The 19,425-nt window shown below is 34.7% G+C and overlaps 3 protein-coding genes across 14 annotated transcripts in view; 1 reads left to right on the forward strand and 2 right to left on the reverse strand.

The window, feature by feature from the left end:
* The window catches only part of LOC126770518 (5-demethoxyubiquinone hydroxylase, mitochondrial), a 5,236-nt gene extending 4,574 nt beyond the window's left edge, over positions 1 to 662 (reverse strand). The window contains exon 1 of one of the 2 annotated variants that reach the window (XM_050489954.1): positions 646 to 662. The gene's annotated coding sequence lies outside the window, so the exon portion shown is untranslated. Of the gene's footprint in view, positions 1 to 280; positions 477 to 645 lie in introns of those variants that run through there. The other variant, XM_050489945.1, reaches the window with a different exon arrangement.
* Positions 493 to 15,679, forward strand: LOC126770024 (DNA-binding protein Ewg). 11 transcript variants are annotated; one of them, XM_050489156.1, is made up of 14 exons: positions 493 to 602; positions 4,275 to 4,424; positions 4,615 to 4,768; positions 5,938 to 6,062; positions 6,257 to 6,430; positions 6,860 to 7,022; positions 7,807 to 7,919; positions 8,377 to 8,493; positions 9,131 to 9,244; positions 9,423 to 9,605; positions 10,005 to 10,140; positions 10,515 to 10,630; positions 13,666 to 13,803; positions 14,052 to 15,679. In XM_050489156.1, exons 2-14 carry the CDS (start codon positions 4,341 to 4,343, stop codon positions 14,091 to 14,093), a joined length of 1,659 nt encoding a protein of 552 aa, XP_050345113.1. In that variant the 5' UTR covers positions 493 to 602; positions 4,275 to 4,340; the 3' UTR covers positions 14,094 to 15,679. The 11 variants fall into 11 exon arrangements, with proteins under 11 accessions (XP_050345113.1, XP_050345156.1, XP_050345123.1 ...); XM_050489166.1 differs by lacking the exon at positions 493 to 602 and adding an exon at positions 746 to 960 and having other exon boundaries at positions 6,884 to 7,022; XM_050489147.1 differs by lacking the exon at positions 493 to 602 and adding an exon at positions 748 to 960.
* Positions 15,680 to 17,413: 1,734 nt separating this feature from the next.
* LOC126770627 (cytochrome c oxidase subunit 5A, mitochondrial) lies at positions 17,414 to 18,533 on the reverse strand. The gene is made up of 2 exons (XM_050490126.1): positions 18,316 to 18,533; positions 17,414 to 17,868 (listed from the first exon to the last, which is right to left on the reverse strand). Exons 1-2 carry the CDS (start codon positions 18,450 to 18,452, stop codon positions 17,547 to 17,549), a joined length of 459 nt encoding a protein of 152 aa, XP_050346083.1. The 5' UTR covers positions 18,453 to 18,533; the 3' UTR covers positions 17,414 to 17,546.
* Between the last annotated feature and the right edge of the window lie 892 nt (positions 18,534 to 19,425).

A 19,425-nucleotide genomic window follows, 5' to 3' on the forward strand; every position in this document is an offset into this window, starting at 1 on the left:
ATTAATATGTAACGTTAGACAAGATTTTCTCTATTTTATTACTTTCAAAATTCGAAATTTATATTTAATGTTTAACAAACTTTTTAATATTTGGATAGTACAGGGGACTTTAAAATTAAGCTAAGTAAGTAAGGTTATATATATTTTGTCTGAATACTCATAAGTGTTCGAGCAAAATATATTTAACATTTATAGCAAAGTTATTGGAATATACAATAATAAACAAAAATGCGCAAAGCAGAATGCAAAATCTAAATAATTTGAAAGAACAAATATTTACCTTTACAAACGCTTAAGTGTTCGCGGGCACAGTCGGTAAAATCACTATTTACACAGTCTTGATCAAACAACTGTTTTTTTCTTTTTCTTACAATATGAAGCAAGCACTATATAAGCACAATAGCTTAAAAAATACAAGAAGTATTTGCACAAAACTCGCAAATGTTTACAATTTACATGTCAAATTTAGTTTCTGAAAATTCCAATAGATAGCGCCACTTCGTGACATGATCAATGTTTTCCAAAATAAACTTGGAATATTTCCTCATCGCCCCTTTTTTGGGCGAAAAATAAAGTCAACTACAACAACCCTACAAAAACTGGTAAGTTTCACTAAAAAACAAATCTTTAAATCACTCTACTTACAAAAATAAAAGCTCTTTCCCCCCGCAGTCCGAGGGGCGATTTCCCTTTCCATGTGAAAAGAAAACCATACCGCGCAGACTCGTACAAAATGGCGCCCCTTGATATGAAGTGTACAATGTTCACATATCGCGTTTACCGATCGATATCAATGGAGGACTCGCATTTTTCGTGGTCTCCTGAGCGCTTCGTATATTTCGTGAATCTAGTGTTCAGCTGAGTGAAAAAGTCTTAGAAAGTGTTGTTTTTGCTTAGTTACATCACAGAAAGCTTGAAGAGCTTCTAATAGGAGTGCAAAATGTCTTTCAAATCACGCAGGTGCGTACGCAGTCGTAGTCTTTCTATTCTGTCTGGGCCTGCTCGAACGCGCGACCCCTTCATGGTGGCCATTCATTTGGGTTTATCCTTTACGCCGCCGCAAAAGAGTTTATGTCATTCGCATTCAAAATTGACTCGCCGCGGATATCTGCCTCAAATTGCATCTAAACAATAACATGAAACAAAATGCGTCATTTGTGATCTCAACTTTTCAATATATTGTTAATAAACCCGTAACATTCTGAAGCTGGATGTCTCTCGTAGATCCAGCTTAAAAGAGACGACCTGGCTTTTTCATGCCGCATTGATTTCATTTGTAGAATATGTTTTTTAGCTATTCTGTGGGAAGCTCGAGTATTGATTTTTTCCATAGAACTAGCTGCCTACACAATAGAATAGTTAAAATTACGTCAACCCTATTAACATTTTTGGAAATCTAATTAGGACTTTTCATGTTCCGAAATACCTAATCATTTACCTCCCTATTTAATTAAACGAATGTTATTACCATTTTGTTCAAACCAATCTATTAGAAAAGTAAATTGCTTAAAACTTTATTTGAAAATGTCAAAAGGTCATGTAAGCCTTGATACATTTAAGTCAAATGTTTGAATACAAGTCTTTGGATCTAGTTATGATTATTGGTGAATTTTTTTTATTGAATTTTATCTATGCCAACCTGACACCATATGCTAGGTGCAAAAAAGTATTTAAGAGAAACTTCATATAAGTTGAACTTGAACTCCATATTATATATTTATATGCTCAGTTCATTAATAATACAGTTAAGTTCTTAATTTAAAACATTTTCTTACTGCTTTGGCTATTGCCTTTCAGTGAGTTTGTTTATTGAAGCTTTACCATGAAAATGTGTGCCGTATCAATTTATAAAGTAATAATTAAGAACATTGGGGTATAAAAATGCATTTATTATTGAGAAAGATGTTAGTTTGTGATGAGCAAGATTATTAGATAAAGCATAATTTGAATGTATTTAGATGTCCACTTTATCTTACACAATTAGGTTAAACAGAATAATTTAGTTTACACTAATCATTATTTATTGAAAGCTGATTTTAGTTGTGCTGTCTTTATATATCATTTCTAAAAACTCTTAGTTCAACATCTTCGGCAAACCTTGTACACGAAACCATAAATATTACATGTTTTAAATTATGTATAGTACTTTATAAAAAATGTTTTTATTTAACTTTGTCAGTAACAACAGATAAGGGGTTCCTAATGCCCTTTGCAAGGTAATACAAATTATACTTAGTTTATATTAAGGTATAAAGAATGTTTAAGGTTAATGAATCACCTAAATAAAAACTATATTAGTGTGTTAATGATTTGAGATGGTAGAGTGGGTACAAACATGTAAATCTTAACCAAAGTGTGCGGCTTCAAACCTGGGCAAGGGCCATTCAATTTTCATGTGTTTATAATACATTTTATGCTCGGCAGTGAAGGAAAACATAGTCAAGAAGCTATCTTGAGGCATGTGTCAGATAAAAATCAGCCACATGTGTGTGCCAACTAAACCACATGGGAACACTGATTTCACAATTACCATAAAATCTCATACAATTTAAAGTTTGAAGTTTTATAGCTCTAAAGGTTACAGAGTAAATTAAAAAACAAAGACAAATATTTTCATTTCTTTAATTTGAAAAACAATTCTTTTATAAGTATCTATTAGTTATAATAAATATGTAAACCCTGGTCCTTAGCACATGATTTACAGTTTAGACAAAAACAAATATTTTAATATTTTATTTTGCATAATATGAACACTGCAAGAAGTTGATAAGTTAAAAGTTAAACATTTTTAATCTACTTATTTGTAAATTGGATTACAATTAGCATTTAGTACTTATATTTATGTAGATATATTGTACTTTAGTAGTTTTAATGATGGTCTAATGTCAACTTATTTGGTAATATAAACTAGTTAGATGACATATGATATTATAAAATAAAGATTTTAATGATGTTTTTGATAAGTGAAATGCTATAGAAAATTTATATTGAAGTGGAGAATGAAAATTAAATATTTTCTAAAAAGTATTATTAAAAAATTATTTGTACAATTTAAAACTATATCAAATACAGTAACAGCCTGATAATGTCCCTCTGCTGGGCTAAGGCCTCCTCTCCATTTTTGAGGAGAAGATTTGGAGCTTATTCCTCCATGCTGCTCCAATGCGGTTTGGTAGAATACACATGTGGCATAATTTCAATGAAATTAGACACATGCAGGTTTCCTCACGATGTTTTCCTTCACCGTCAAGCACGAGATGAATTATAAACACAAATTAAGCACATGAAAACAGGGTTTGAACCCACGATCATCGGTTAAGATTCACGCGTTCCAACCACTAGGCCACCTCGACTTGTTATATCAAATAAATTAATCAAAATCGGTCAAGCCATGTAGATGGAGAATTACGAAAATACGCACACCTGAATTTTATAAATAATATACGAATCATTATTTAGTACCTTTTGAAATTAAACAATACGAGTCACACGCAACCTTCTTTTGTACTCTGCTGGTTCTACCTTAGAATTTGCCAAAAAAAAAAACACTATAATGTGGAAACTTTGCTTATGTATGTATTCTTGTATGTTATTATACTCATTGTATGTTTCCATAAATGCATAGAATATGACAAAAAAATAAGCATTCTTTATTGTCTTATGTTTAGACCATACATATATGCATATGGTTCCATTTCTGTTACATGCAATATTATTTAAATTAATTTTATAGAAAATACTGAGAAGTACCGCCGAAAAAAGCTCGGGATATCTAAAGTAAATTGAAATAATTATAATCGTCATCATCACTAACTACATTCCGAATAGGTATATATGTCATTACAATAATCACCGTGATTTCTATATCTTATACATTACGGTTACGGAACTAACTGGCATATGCTTAGGACAATTGCGCTCTCGTAATCTGATGGGGGCGGCAACGACCTGAGAAAGATCAGACCTAGGACCAACAGATTTACGTGCTTCCCGTCCAAATTCTAGGGTGCTGATGGTTGCTCGACCGATAAACCTAGTAACTTTTTAATGGCCTTAACCGGGATTCGAACCCATTACCTTTGATAGGTCTTCTGAACTAGGCACTAGACCATAGAGGCCGTTATATATCTTAATACAATGTATTAACTAATTAGAAAAAAGTTTATATTTCTCATATAATATATATTTATTGTATGTGAGTAAATATAAGTGTTGATAAAATTATAAATTTTTTCAACATTTTATTTACCACAATTGCACGTATTTCTTCAAAGGTGGTAACGAAGAAACAATTATAAAGTCACAACAAGTGTTGTGGTAGTACAGCGGGTGGGAAGCCAATGGTCCGGGAGAGTCAGGGGGATTCAGACTACAGCAACATGAATTCAGCCGTCAGCTCAGAATCTATGGACTTGGCTGAAGAGGTTTGTGTCTGAAGAGGTAGCTATACATACCTCCGAATAACATTTCATTACATTTGTTTTACTCGCGCACCTAATGTACCATGAGTGATGGCTTTGAAAAATCTAATTATAGTTAAACTTAGTAATTTTTAAAAAAGTCTATATTTTATTAAATAATGTTAAATAGCCTATGTATTATGCTCGCGAGCAGGACATGTCCCAAGTGGACGGGTGCGGGCTAAGCGGCGGCTCGGAGGACGAAGACGAGTGCGCGTCGTCGCCGGCCGGCTCCGCTTACGAGGACGGCGCTGACGTCATCAAGAGTGCCATGAGCGATGAGGTCACCAAGCAGCTGGCTGCCGCTGGTGAGGAAATAATAATTTGCAACACAAACAAAACATTGATATGTACACCTTTGGTGGTATGCGCGTAAGCACTAGGGGCACAGTGGACTTGATGATTGTTTTTATCTTATCTATTTCTTACATAGATTCGGTCTGATGTCTGGGAGAGTCATTAAATTTTCCAGACAGAGCTGCTCGTTTTGTTTGAAAATTTTTAGTCATACAGAGAAGGTGCAACGTCGTATAATACAACAGCTGGCTTAATATTTTCCACAAACGATTCCACTTTTTTTATTAAAAAAGTTTGTGAACAAAAACAAGTGAACAACGCCGGTAACGCCGACGCTCATAATTAACTTGCTTTTTATATATTTTGTACAAGGTAATTACGTTAAACTCATTAAACCATGCTTATATCTGTAACGTACATAGACAGATAAAAAATACTTGACCAAAATACCGAATAATAATTCTCTTCCATATTTTTCAAAATTAGAATTGGTATATTTATGGTTTATGATCGTAATCGGGTCACCAAAGTATAAGTAAAATTGAAATCTTAAGTACATTCGCAGAAAATACACAGACGAACAAAGAGTAAAACACAACGAGTGCTCTTATAAGAGTTTTGGTTTTCTAACGGATAGTTTCCGAATTGGAAGTCCTTTTTAAGTCTTTGAAATTCACTACCGAATGAAGTGATTAGAGACGTGAAGACATAACAAAAATAATTTCACGATTATTAGTTTGGGTATTACTAATATAAAGAGTCTTATTGATTTCGACAGTCGAATAGCGATAACTAAGCAATAAGACACGTTTTACGAAACATTAAACGACTTCTTTGAAAACATGAAGTGTTTAATATTTCTATACGACCATTCGGTAAAGGAAATAATCGAATTCTTAGAGACAAACTCTCGTAAATAAAATGCTGCTAAACGTTATTATAATGTACGGCTGTGTTTCGATTGGGAGAGTGAGTTAGCCAGTGTACCAGACACAAGGGACAAAACATGTTAGAGTGTTTTTCTTGCAGTTTGTTTTTTAGACGATTCAATCAAGTAGCCATTTGCTTCTCTACCTTCGAAAATTTTGAGAAAAATCCGAAGCCTCAATCAAATTTCATTGCATTTTATTCTATAAAACGTTATAAAATACAATCACATTGTAATTAAATTTATGCACAGGACCGGTTGGCATGGCGGCCGCGGCAGCTATAGCGTCATCGAAAAAACGTAAAAGGCCACATTCCTTCGAAACGAACCCTTCAGTAAGGAAGAGACACCAGAACAGGCTACTTAGAAAACTTAGAGTAAGTCGAATTTTTTTTATTGAATAATATATAGCGACACCAATAACGTAATTGTTATTATATCCGGTTTTACTGATGTTATATATCGAGGTAAAATAAACACGGTTCGGGGGACATCTGCAATAATATAATACTGAACTCTTAAGATATTAAAATCCAATCCAAGTAACGCAAACAATACCGCGACGCCACAGCAAACGATCGAGGAGTTCGCGACGCGCGTGGGGCAGCAGGCCGTGGTGCTGGTGGCCACGCCCGGCAAGCCCAACACGTCGTACCGCGTGTTCGGCGCCAAGCCGCTCGAGGACGTCGTGCGCAACCTGCGCTGCATGATCATGGAGGAGCTCGAGAACGCGCTCGCGCAGCAGGTACCACCCCCACCCGCAACGCGCACCCGCTTGTCTGACAAAGCACAATACATTCTCTGTAACTAGCTTTATTTGTAGCTAATATTATACTTAACATTCAATTTACAGTTTAGCTATGACATGAAATTGAGTTATATTTTTTGCATTTGATATGAAAGGCTTGCATTTTGAAAAGATCAATTTTGTGGGCATATATACTCGTAAATCTTCGACGCGGTTTTCGATAACGAAATGGCTTATACGGCAAGAGTTAACTTGAGACTTCGCTCGGATGACGTAAGCGCAGCGCTCGCTAACAGAGCGGCGACAGCTCCAGTGAACTCTTGCTCGTGACGCGTGCTGTCCAGTAGCTCTAACACGTGACTAATGTCCCGGCCGCGCCCCGCCGAGGTTGCGGCGCGGGACAAAAGGATTAATAACGAGCGTCAGTTCGGGCTGGGCGGGTGCCCGCAGGCGCCGCCGCCGCCGCTGGACGACCCCTCGCTGTTCGAGCTGCCGCCGCTCATCATCGACGGCATCCCCACGCCCGTCGAGAAGATGACGCAGGCGCAGCTGCGCGCCTTCATCCCGCTCATGCTCAAGTACTCCATGGGTGAGCACGCGACGATATTGCCTATCCCAAGCGGTCAGTAACAGCCTGTAAATGTCCCACTGCTGGGCTAAGGCCTCCTCTCCCTTTTTGAGGAGAAGGTTTGGAGCTTATTCCACCACGCTGCTCCAGTGCGGGTTGGTGGAATACACATGTGGCAAAATTTCGATGAAATTGACACATGCAGGTTTCCTCACGATGTTTTCCTTCACCGAAAAGCACGAGATGAATTATAAACAGAAATTAAGCACATGTAAATTCAGAGGTGCTTGCCCGGGTTTGAACCCACGTTCATCGGTTAAGATTCACGCGTTCTTACCACTGGGCCATCTCGACTACCCAAGCGGTCATGTATTTATAATTCAACTCGTGTCTACTGTGAAGGAACACAATGTTAGGAAACTTTCATGTATCGATACATGTTCTGACAGGTTCTACAGAGTAGAGTAGAGTAAGCTCCAAAAACCGTCTAATTATGAGGAGAAAAAAGATTGCCCGGCAGTTGGATATAGACATGCTGTTAGAGGTTACATATGCGTATAAAAGTGAGTGAGGTCACGGTTCTTCGACTAAAAATTGTACAACAAGTCAAGAGTTCCGAAATCTCATACAATACATACGAACTCGCACGAAACTAAAATAATTCTGGTGATGTCGGTCAGAAATAAATTATTATTGTTATAAGTAAACAGTAGTACATACTGACATACGCTTGCCTTTGTTAGATTTGAAGCCTAGAATAGAAGTCAAACACCCAAATAATGTAGTCTCTCCCCCCCCCCTCCAGTGCGCGGCAAGCCGGGCTGGGGCCGCGAGTCCACGCGGCCGCCGTGGTGGCCCAAGGACCTGCCGTGGGCCAACGTGCGCATGGACGCGCGCTCCGAGGACGAGAAGCAGAAAGTAAGCCTATATATGTTTTATTCATGATTACGTGAAATATTAATTTATCTATTATAGTATTATACGCCTCAGTGCAGTGATAGTATAAATTACTTCCATGTGTAATGAATCAAGTTGTAATCGAGAATTTATTTATATTTAAAGTTAATAAAAGATATTTTATTTACTATTTACTCAATATATATATTATAAAATATATATAATATGTATACTTATAAAATAGTTTGCGCTGACTGACTAACAACGAACGAGCTGAAACTTTTATAACGTCAGCAGTTGCTGAGAAAGAATTATTGGAAATTTCAATTTCAACATTAATGGGAGGAAATGGGAAGGGTAACTTTGTATGAATTTTACCCGTACGGAGTCGGGACGGGCAACTAGTTGTATGTATATATTAGTTTGAAACTATATATATATAATGTTTATTAATAACTCAAGTATGTGTGTGCATCAGATGTCGTGGACGCACGCGCTGCGACAGATCGTGATCAACTGCTACAAGTACCACGGCCGGGAGGACCTGCTGCCTGCCTTCACCGAGGAAGAGGACGACAAGATCACCGTGCAGCAGGTGCTTTGTGATATCATCACGTTGACATACATATAACTCAAACCAAATTAACTTGACCATAAATAAAACGTATGAAGTTTGTATTTGAGGTTTTTCAATAGAAACTTGAAAGTACACATAAATATATATAGACTACCGAAAAAATATATATAGATATATTTTATAAGTATGTAGGGCTAGGCCTAGGCCCATTTTAGGCTAATAGGCCAAAACAGCTAAGTACCTTTTTAACCTGTTTGTTTACCTATTTTCTATTTTTTTTCTTCTTTGATTGTTATTAGCTATTGATTGAATTTTAGCGGTGCTAACAAAAATATTGTGGAAATAATAGAAGAAACATTTATTACTAATTCATATATTTGTTCCTCAAATTTTCAATGATGATTATTGACGACCACTGGGCGAATTCTAGTTTAAATTAATCAATAAAAATGAGTACCTACCGAGTTTCTCGCCGGTTTTTATCAGTACACTTCACATTCCAAACTTTCTTAGTAGAATCTTGTAAAATAAAGTAAATATATTCAAAATGTAACCATAAATATATTCAAAATGTCAGATTAGATGCGAATGTGTGGCCAGCGCCTATTTCTAAATGCATCCGTTGTGTACGCACGCTGCCCTGGACGCGGCGCAGGCGTGCGCGGGCAGCTCCAGCTCGCCGAGCGCGTCGGGCGCGCGCGCGCACGCGTCCGCCGTGCTCTCCTCGTCGCAAGTCTGCATCGACCAGATGACCCTCACCGACGTCGACGTACGGCCCCCTTCTATACACATCGACATGACGCGACGGGCCGTGCTTAATCATAAACACGCCCACACGTCGACGAGACCTCGGTCTCGTGTCAATTGTGCTCCGGATCCCGTACTGATGTTTCCGCCTCGTTCTAATTACAGAAGTGTGTTAACGTGCTTATGTGTGTGTGTGTCAGATGTCGCAGTACGCGCCGGCCGTGCTGCAGACGATCACGAACCCGGATGGCTCGGTGTCGCTGATCCAGGTGGACCCGAGCAACCACATCATCACGCTTCCCGACGGCACCACGGCGCAAGTGGTCAGTATCGATACACGATATGCCGAATCTACACGAAACTGGATCGACGGATCCTTTAAAGTGAGGCATATGTGTTAACAGTTATATTTTGACAAAAGAAATCTCTGTCCAGAAAATCTCACCCTAAAATATAGAAAATTAGATAAATATACTTCTTTTCCACCTGATCTATGTGTTAAATGGTGGTAAGATTTTATGCAGATCCATCTGACCAACCATTCATCAGTCATACACTGCTGTGTTTCAGCTGCAAAGGTGTAGTTGCAGGCACAAGAGACATAACCTCTTAGATTCCATTGTTATACCTAGTTACATTGTTGTATAAGAATTAGTTCATTTATATTCCTTGCTGTTCCAGTGTCCAAGAGTGACGGCGACCACTCATCAATGTCGCCCAGTTGTTTGCTTCCTAGAACAAATAAACAGAAAGTCGGTCGTATACAGTGTGGTGTGTCGCAGATCCACAGCGGGGAGGGCGGCGGCGTGGTTCAGGCGCTGGACGGGGACGGCGCGGTGGCCGTCGACCTCAATGCCGTTGCCGAGGCCACGCTCAACCACGACGGGCAGATCATACTCACGGGCGAGGATGGACACGGTGCGAGCCTTACACGATTACACTTTTTATGATTATACAAAGGATTCATGAAATAATAATAGAATTGAAAAGTATTCTGTAAAGTGTTACGGTGTGTGATGTATTTTGACTAACTTCTAATTCCCCGAGTTTTAATTTGATTTAAACTTTTATTATATTGAATTTTATTAAAATCATCGACTTCAAATTTCTTCGCAGCCGTGATTTACATTCACAACGTCAGGAATGTTTTATAGTTTATTAACGATGACAATATGTACAGGAATCGTACTGGAACACCTGTACGTCACATACAGAATAGAAGAGAAAACTAATTAAATTTTTCATAATTTGTAATTAAATGTACATATTTTTAACACAAAGTGTCCCCACAGGTTATCCGGTTTCGGTGTCGGGCGTGATAACAGTGCCGGTGTCCGCGTCCGTGTACCAGTCCATGGTGGCTTCCATGCAGCAGCAGGACGGCGTCTGCGTCGCGCCGCTCGTGCAGGTGCGACGACTCAAGATCGAGCCCGACTAGACCTGACACTAGCCCACTCTCCCCCACGACATCTTAAAATATTACCGAATTAAACACGATCCCTCGCCTTATTCGATACTCGTTTTTTAAAAATCGAAAAAAGTCCCGTGAGAATTGAGGCTCAGCCAGCTGGCTGTAATGAATTTCTTAATTAAAATATACAAAGTATTATGTAAGAGTCATTAACCAAAAATTGTAGGGTATTGTTTACAAATTATATTGTGAAGCTACTTAATAATTTATTGCATTTAGTTAAATGTTTCACGATCGAAAATGATATGAAGAAATTGATATACAACAAATGTTAGAGATACTTAACACAGGAATGGTTTAATGGTTCCATTTATTAGTAAGTAATTTTTATTTGTCCAAGACCCATGTTGGTTAATTTTTTTTTTTTTTTTCTATACTTTAGATCATGGATCATGGTCAAAAGCAATGTGATATTTGAATGAAAAATATTTAAAAAATGAAAAAATTTTGCACTTCATGATATTTAAAAATAATTAATTCTAAAAAATTAAATATGTTGATAGCATGACGTCTAATACTTGCTAAAATGATGGGCAAATCTCAGTTTTTTTTAGTCACCCATTGCGTCATTGTCTGCCATCAACCAATGACAGTTCATAGTAATATCAAATTAGTGTGACTTTGAAAAGCATTTTCTAAGCTGAAGGTTAATAAATTCAGCAAAAATTAATATAGTTATATCAGTAAATAATATTTGTAGTTCCATAATAGATCGCTTTTAAGCGATTTTATAATATGGTTTCTGATATAACGTGTATAATTAACGTATTATAATATATCCTCTATTCTCAAAGGTTTTGATAAAGCATGCACTACAGCAATATATAATTTGATATATATGATGTTGTTGTTAGACATAAACTCTACTGTTATTACAAAATGAGTTATCTTAAGTGACCTGAATAAAAAGTTACGTTAAATACGTAAGGAACTAATATAAGTTGGGTAGAAACCATATTATAAAATCTATTGGAGATGTTAGTCCTTATTACAGACTTATTTAAATGTATACACATTCATCTATGTATAGGACATGTAGATATAAGGCAGCAAATATGTTCGTTGTTGCTTCTATAATAATGTGATAATAATAAAATAATATCTTAATTTGCATATTAGTACAATTTCATAGAATTGTACTCGAAGACTCGTAAGATAAACTATAATTGCGTCCTTAAATTATGGATTTAAGTGCCAATAAATAAGTCTTTAATAAACGATTTTTACCAACGAGAGATAATAACAAATGTCGATATTTATTATAATTTTTAGTTTGTTTTAAAAAAACAAAAAAGTTTTTATTTTTCTAGTTATAAGTTAAATGTTATAGTCGCCTAGTTGCTACTAGCATACCAAAGAAATCTTAAAGCTTATTCCTAAGTGACATGCATGAAATGCCAGATGCCATAATATAGTATTATTATTTATTTTTATTGCACATGGGTTGTGTGGTTTACATTCACTTGTATATAGTTACTGTGCTTGCATTGTTGAATTAGTGTTTGATTGAATTTGTCATTTATTTTAAGATAGTGCAACACCTGAAAACATAATTAAAAATAATGAAGAAGTTTTACATAAACAAAAATATTTTTTGTTTTCTGTTGCACTGTCCATTATATTACAATTTATTTATTTAAAAAAAATAGTTCTTAATTCAAGTTATGTATGTCCGTTAAATATACATGTAATAGTTCAATAATTCACTTTTTAAAGTTTTTTTGTTTTTTTTTGTAAATAATATATTTAGCTTTGAGTTCCTATCACACGTTAGAATTATTCATTGAAATTTTTATACAAATTTGTTTCATTTAAAAGTAACACTTGTTAAAATTCTACAGAATACACCAAAATATGTATTAAAATAACAATAAAAATATGGATAATTGAGGAATTTCAAAGGATTACCTTTTCGCTTCGTTAATGGATTATAATCTTGATAATTTCAAGATATAAGATATACCAAATACCATATAAGGTTATAAACCAATTAAAGTTGAACAAAGTAAAACGTTTTCAATATTGCTAAATTAGGTATATCGTGATTGTTTTTTATACTTTAATGAAGCTCTTTTAAATTAACATATGTTTTTATAAGCCTGTGTGTATTCGAAAGTTGCAAATGCATGACTTATAATTTATTTTTTTGTTGTTTTGTTAGAAAAGTTCTGTTGTTCATTGAAATATATTTTATTATTTAAATATATAATATTTTCATTATTGATTTGTGCTGTTCAGCTGTTGCTTGATTTTAATTTTAACATTATTTGTATATTTGTGTTTAATTTTAAGTAGAACAATTATTTTGTGTTGTTAATTTTGTTTTGCGCTCTTGGATTTTATGTGTATTGAAAATTTACTTATTAAATATATTTTTTAAACGATAAATTAATTTAAAAGCATTCAACTACGGGATAAAAAACGCTAGTACAATCCCGACCTAGTTATTGTTCTTGCGTTGAAGCTACTAGTAATTACTAAAGGAATTCCTTAACAATTGACTATCTTTATTTCTAGATTTATTTCGTTCGTAATTCTCTTAAAAGAAATGCAATACTTGTTCGCATAGAAATCCAAGTGCAGTTTAGAGTACGCAATGTTTTATTATTGAGCGCAGAAATAAACAGTGACTGTACTGTGATCGTTTTATTTGAGTCGCGTTGTGTGTAGCGCGTAGGGCGGCGCACGGCATTTCTAGGTGTGTATGTTTATTTATTTGCTATTTTATATACATACATATATTTTTGCAACACGTTATTTTGTTTCTGTAGTTGTTTTTTTATTTATTTTCTTTCTGTGAATATCTTATTTATTTTAGTTTGCATCGACTATGTGTCATGTGAAATCGAAGTAAAACTTTAATAATGATGTTTTATTTATAAACTAAAATATGTAAAAAAATGTATCTTACGAAATATAATAAGCTGTGCACTATATGGATGTGATTCGTATAATGTTTTGTCGATGTAAAGGTGGAGCAGAACGGCGAGACGTTGGAGGCGATCTCCATGGGCGGCGGGGTGGCGCAGGTCATGCTGCAGGGTGGCGGGGAGGCGCAGGTGCTGCAGGTGCTCAGTCTCAAGGACGCCACAGTGCTCACCAAGGCCATGGTAAGACCGGCTACCGAACATGTGTAACAAGTTGCTATTTACTTGGTATTATACCTTCAAATACTAATGCGCCTACAGATCCTGATAAAAGAGATGGAACGACTTTAGATTTTGATTCATAAGTAAATTGATAAAGTAACACTAATATTTATGCTGCCTTTTCATCAATGATAAATCCAAATTGTGATAAATTTTGGTTTAGCGAGTATCTATTGCAGCTACTACATAACCGAAATATCTCATTCCAGCAAGTGAAGTCCGAGCGCGACGCGGTGGCGGCCGACTCCTAGCTGGCGCGCTCGCGCTCCCCCTCCCGCGCCCCGCGCGCCCCGCCCGCCCGGCGGCGCCGCGCCCCCCGGCCCGCGCGCACCCGCTACTGAAATAACCTCTGCTTTACTAAGAAACTGAGTAGTTCTCGGAGAAGCCGGCCGTACACAGCGAAACGATTTAAATTTTACAACTCTTAGTATAAAAAACCAATACTTCCGTCATGTGACACATTTTGCAATTAAATTTTAGTAATATTTAAAACGATTTTATGCATTACCCAATTATATCTATTGGAAATGATGATTGGCAAACGTAGACGAAGCATAGTGTTTGAACGTGTCGAGAGCGGGTAAAGGGTTATATTTTCTAGGAATAATTCACGAGTGAGAATTTGTGGAACACGATCAGTAATACTGCTTTTTCATTTTAAAATTGGCTAAATTAATAATAGATGCGTTTAAGATTTACTTTGTTCAATTTTAAAGTTTCTCATTAATAAAAAGTAGGATTACTGATGTGTCGCGCGTGAGGCGTATATACATCCTAAGTAGCGTAATTTTATTAAAATACCTCCTTGGTCGGTGAACTAAGGATCCATAAAATGGGAATAACTATTTATTTAATTTATTCAACGATTAATTTATTTTGGTTATTATTAAAAATATCTTTCAACGAAACGCGACTACATCATATATGATTTAGTGATTTTAAATTATTTGCTGTTGATAAAGATCCCAGATTTGTGCAATATATTTTTTTTTTACTAGACGCGTTTATTTTACGTAGACGATGAAAACGTAACGTTTATTTTTATGTTAAAAATGTATGTACATTATTATTTATTGCGTGAACTACATTCCTCTAATTAATAATTTATTTAAGGATATTTGTTAAGTAAAATGTTGTTTTAATTTATTTTTTATTGTTTGTTACACGAACGTTTCATTCTAGTCTACCGACAGTCATTAGCGAAAACATTCTAGTCTACTAAAGATATACAAAAAAAAAACTTTTATAATAATTAAATTTGTATCATACGTACCTAGGCGAATTAAAGTAATTGATGTATTTAACTGTACTTATTGACGATTTTCATTACCGCGCAGGGTTTTAAATCCAATATATCGATGTTTTAAATGTGGTAATAAAGTTTCCTTAGCATTACCAGAGATATTTGACTCTAAGCTTACAAATAGAGAAGCCTGGATGTTAATTGTCGGCATTTGTACGTTATTAAACCTATATTACTAGGTTCATACGGTTTACCCTAAAATTATTATTAATTTAAAAATTATAGTCAAAACTAGTTATAAGGATAGAAGTCATAGAAAAGTACAAATCGATATATTTTAAATGTATGATGAAATTTATTTGTCGTACGAAAAGACAAGTGATGTACCAATTGTTTTGTCATTTGAATATTTTATTTAGTTTATCATGCGTTTAGTAATTTATTTTAATTTAAACCAAAGAGCGATTGTGTTTTGTCTTATGTTTAGAAATGAAAAGCACAATTTTGTTGTTAAGTACAATAATTTGTGGTTGTAAATAATGGTATGACTGTGTGAATATTGCAATCATTATAAATAAAGTATTTACGTACATTTGATTTTGTTTAATTTGTACGGTTTTATATATAGCGTTTGTTTATACGAAAATGGTGGTTACAACATTGATACTTCAAATTATTGAATGAAAAATTACCTCAAAATGAGTTGTGGTATTTAACGAATTGTAGGAAATTTTGGAGCCATCTGAATTTGCTACATTATTACTTTAAAAAAATTTATAACCTATGTTTTATGTACAGTTTCATTACATTTTTGTAATTTGTTACAATTCACCCATTTATCTTATCTCTAATATCAAGTATATTACCTGATATTAGGAATACAATACTAGGTATTAAAAAGTAATAACGCAGATTATTGGTTTAATTTAAAAAAAATACTTGACAAAGAAAATTATGCAGTTGTTCTTCTTAGTTAAAATGCTCTTGGTATAGCGGTCGTGGTTGGTCATCATGAAGTAGTGGTTGATGTTAATTTCTTCAGGATGTTACGCCACCTCTCCGTCTGCTGCTATCCTAGCACGCCTATGTAATGACCCACCGAAAATATGATTTGGTCAGTCCATCGCATAGGCGCCCAACCGCGAGGTCTGATGCCTTCAACTCTGCCTTGAACGACAATGCGTTCTATGGAGTCACCGTTTCTTCTAGAGACGTGGCCGAAGAATTTTAAAATGCGCACCTGGACAGTAGTTGAGAGTCGGGGGGCGTATGCCGTAATGCATTTATATAGCTATACCATACACAGGTACTCTTATTATCCTTGTTAATAAATTAATAACACGGAATTTATATTTAGAAAATTAATTTCTTAAAATAAATGTAAAAATACTTTATAAATATTTAGAGAACAAAGAATTAGAAAGTAAAAATTTTTAAACATGTTCTAGATTATATTCTTGCAGTTGATTCTTAACCTTAGAGGCCATTGTGATATCTTAAGTTTTATAGGGCAAGCAGAGAAACATTTGAGAGGAACTGTAACTGTAACAGCCTGTGAATGTCCCACTGCTGGGCTAAAGGCCTCCTCTCCTCTTTTTGAAGAGAAGGTTTGGAGCTTATTCCACCACGCTGCTCCAATGCGGGTTGGTGGAATACACATGTGGCAGAATTTCAGTGAAATTAGACACATGCAGGTTTCCTCACGATGTTTTCCTTCACCGTAAAGCACGAGATGAATTGTAATCACAAATTAAGCACATGAAAATTCAGTGGTGCTTGCCCGGGTTTGAACCCACGATCATCGGTTAAGATTCACATGTTCTTACCACTGGGCCATCTCGGCTCAGATTTGAGAGGAAACCAAGAGAAAATATTGGTAGAAGCCTACAATCAAATTGTCAAACAAGAAATAATGCCAAAGAGAATAGAAAAAAATATTACATGTCGTGTTGTAATATAATTAGGTAAGGATATCACATTCTGTGATGCAACAAAAGCAAAATAATTCCGTACTCAAGGTATGATCCTAAAACAGTCAGTAGACATTTTTTCAATCCTAAATTAACAAACTAACCATTATATTTAATAAATATCATATAAAGTAATTTTCATGCAGAGTGTATCTATAAAATAATAAAATTAATTGATGTATAACTGTATCAAAAAGTAACATAACTGACTAACCTACTGACTTTCTTACCCGAATATTCTTATTAGAATTTACATGCCTAAGTGGTAATAGGTTTTTAAGACATTTTATCTTGTAAAATAACAAATAAAACTGAACTTTGATGGATTGACTTGAATAAAGAAATTAAAACAAACTCATATTAGACAAGCCTTTATTAAACAATAAGATGGAACTAATGGAATAATCAAATTAACCATTTCTCATATTTAAATAAAATCAATAACATAACTATTACGTAAATTCTTCTACAGCTCCAGTTCACCTATGCCTTTACATGTCAAAAACATTTTTTAAAGCTAACTCTGGCTTATCATAGCCAATTTCCTCTGGAGTTTCAATACCAAGTTCTGTGAGTGTTGGCTTAATTTCTTGAATAATATAGGGGTAGATTTCACCGACTTTAGGACCACACTTGTCTTTACAAGCTTCAAGGAACCTAATTGCGAGGGCATAGTCATTAACCCTCCTGCAGGCGTGCATTGCTGCCTTAATAATTTTGGGGTCAGGCACAAGATCCATCCCACACAGGTCATTCATGCCCTTACGGACTTCCCAACCGTCAATGTCTTTCCTGTTGAAGAAAGCTTCATATCTGTAAGAAAGTAATTTTGATAAGACTTAATTTACAGGTTAATGAATTAATTTCTTTTACAGCATTTCCTACTAATAAATAAAAAAATAGTAAGATAATTTAAAAGAGTTTTAAAACCTTATTTTTTTGTCCGTCACTTTTTTCTGACTTAATAAAAAAATTCAAATTAGTGTATAAGGATTAAGCTCATTTGGAAACGGTTTGTGTAACTGAATTAAGAATATTTAAGCAATAACCTCTATTTACTTAACAAATTGTACATTCAATATTATCAACACATTTGTCAACCAAGGTATTTCTATTATCTTAAGCCAAATTATTATACAAACTATAAAAGTCTGGTAGAAGAATTAATAAAAAGAATTAATAAAAGCTATGGATAATAAAGATTAGTTTACACATAATAATATTATTTTCAGTTACATAACGTTAAATTTTTTGTCTAACCTGGCATCAAATTCTTCTTCGGATTCAACTGGACCATCGTGTGACCACCTGGCAGGAATGACCGATGAGACCCTCGTTGCAGGTACAAGGGATTTCCTGACCACATTTACAAAGGCACCAGAAGCTGATCGTAACATTTTGATATACAACTTTCCGCAGACTTCGGCACGAATAACAAATGGCTGCTGAGAACCATAGAGTACAAGACTTTTTTTCTACTTACAAATCAATAGTGATGCGCATGTCAAAATAAAAAAAAATACTTATACTCTTTGCAATATATATGTTAAGCAACTAAACTGTGCTAAAAACTAAAAATTTTATTTAAAAAAAAATTGTACTCGTTATACATAGTTGACAAAATTTTTCGTTCGTTCTTTTTATATTGTGAGTTTTTCGTTTCATCGTACGTCGTCGTCATTCAAAAATATGTTCGAATGTTTTCATTTTGATATAGAATCGAACTAATAAAAAATGCAATATTCAATGCATAATCTAAATTAAATTCTGAACTAGGGATGTTTGAAATTACGCGATAATCTGCTGTAATTAGGAAGATGAGCTTATTTATTTTATGATCTCAAAAGATCATATTTAAAATATAAAAAATACTGGTAAAAGAATTTCTACGATATCTGCAAAAATGAATTTTTTACAAATTTTTAAATTTACAAGTTCTTAAATTCTTTTCTGGAGCGACCGATCGACGCGTGACGTCACATCGCCCAACGTCGCTCGCTCGCCCATACAATTTCGCCTAAATTTTCGCGTTATTCTTTATTTTATTTATATTTCGGTTAGTATAAAAAAACCTTCTTATATTTATTATACAATACCATAGCTTACAAATTTAACAAATAGAACTCGGGAAAAATATTTTTTCTATATATATTATCAACAAAAACAAGCAGATATTTTCGTGATAAGCATTTTAGCAAGAGTACCTTAGTAGTGAAATTTATAAGCTTTTAGTTTTAGCTTTTAGTTAGTTAGGATCAAACATTTAATTTTTACAGGATAGTTATAGGTATTCGTTTAATATAAACATAATTCAGAATTTTCGTAATACGGCCTTGATACCTTAAATACCGATAGTGTTGTCATAAGAGT

This window comes from Nymphalis io, chromosome 1 (genome assembly GCF_905147045.1).
Source record: "Nymphalis io chromosome 1, ilAglIoxx1.1, whole genome shotgun sequence".
Classification (NCBI taxonomy): Eukaryota; Metazoa; Arthropoda; class Insecta; order Lepidoptera; family Nymphalidae; genus Nymphalis; species Nymphalis io.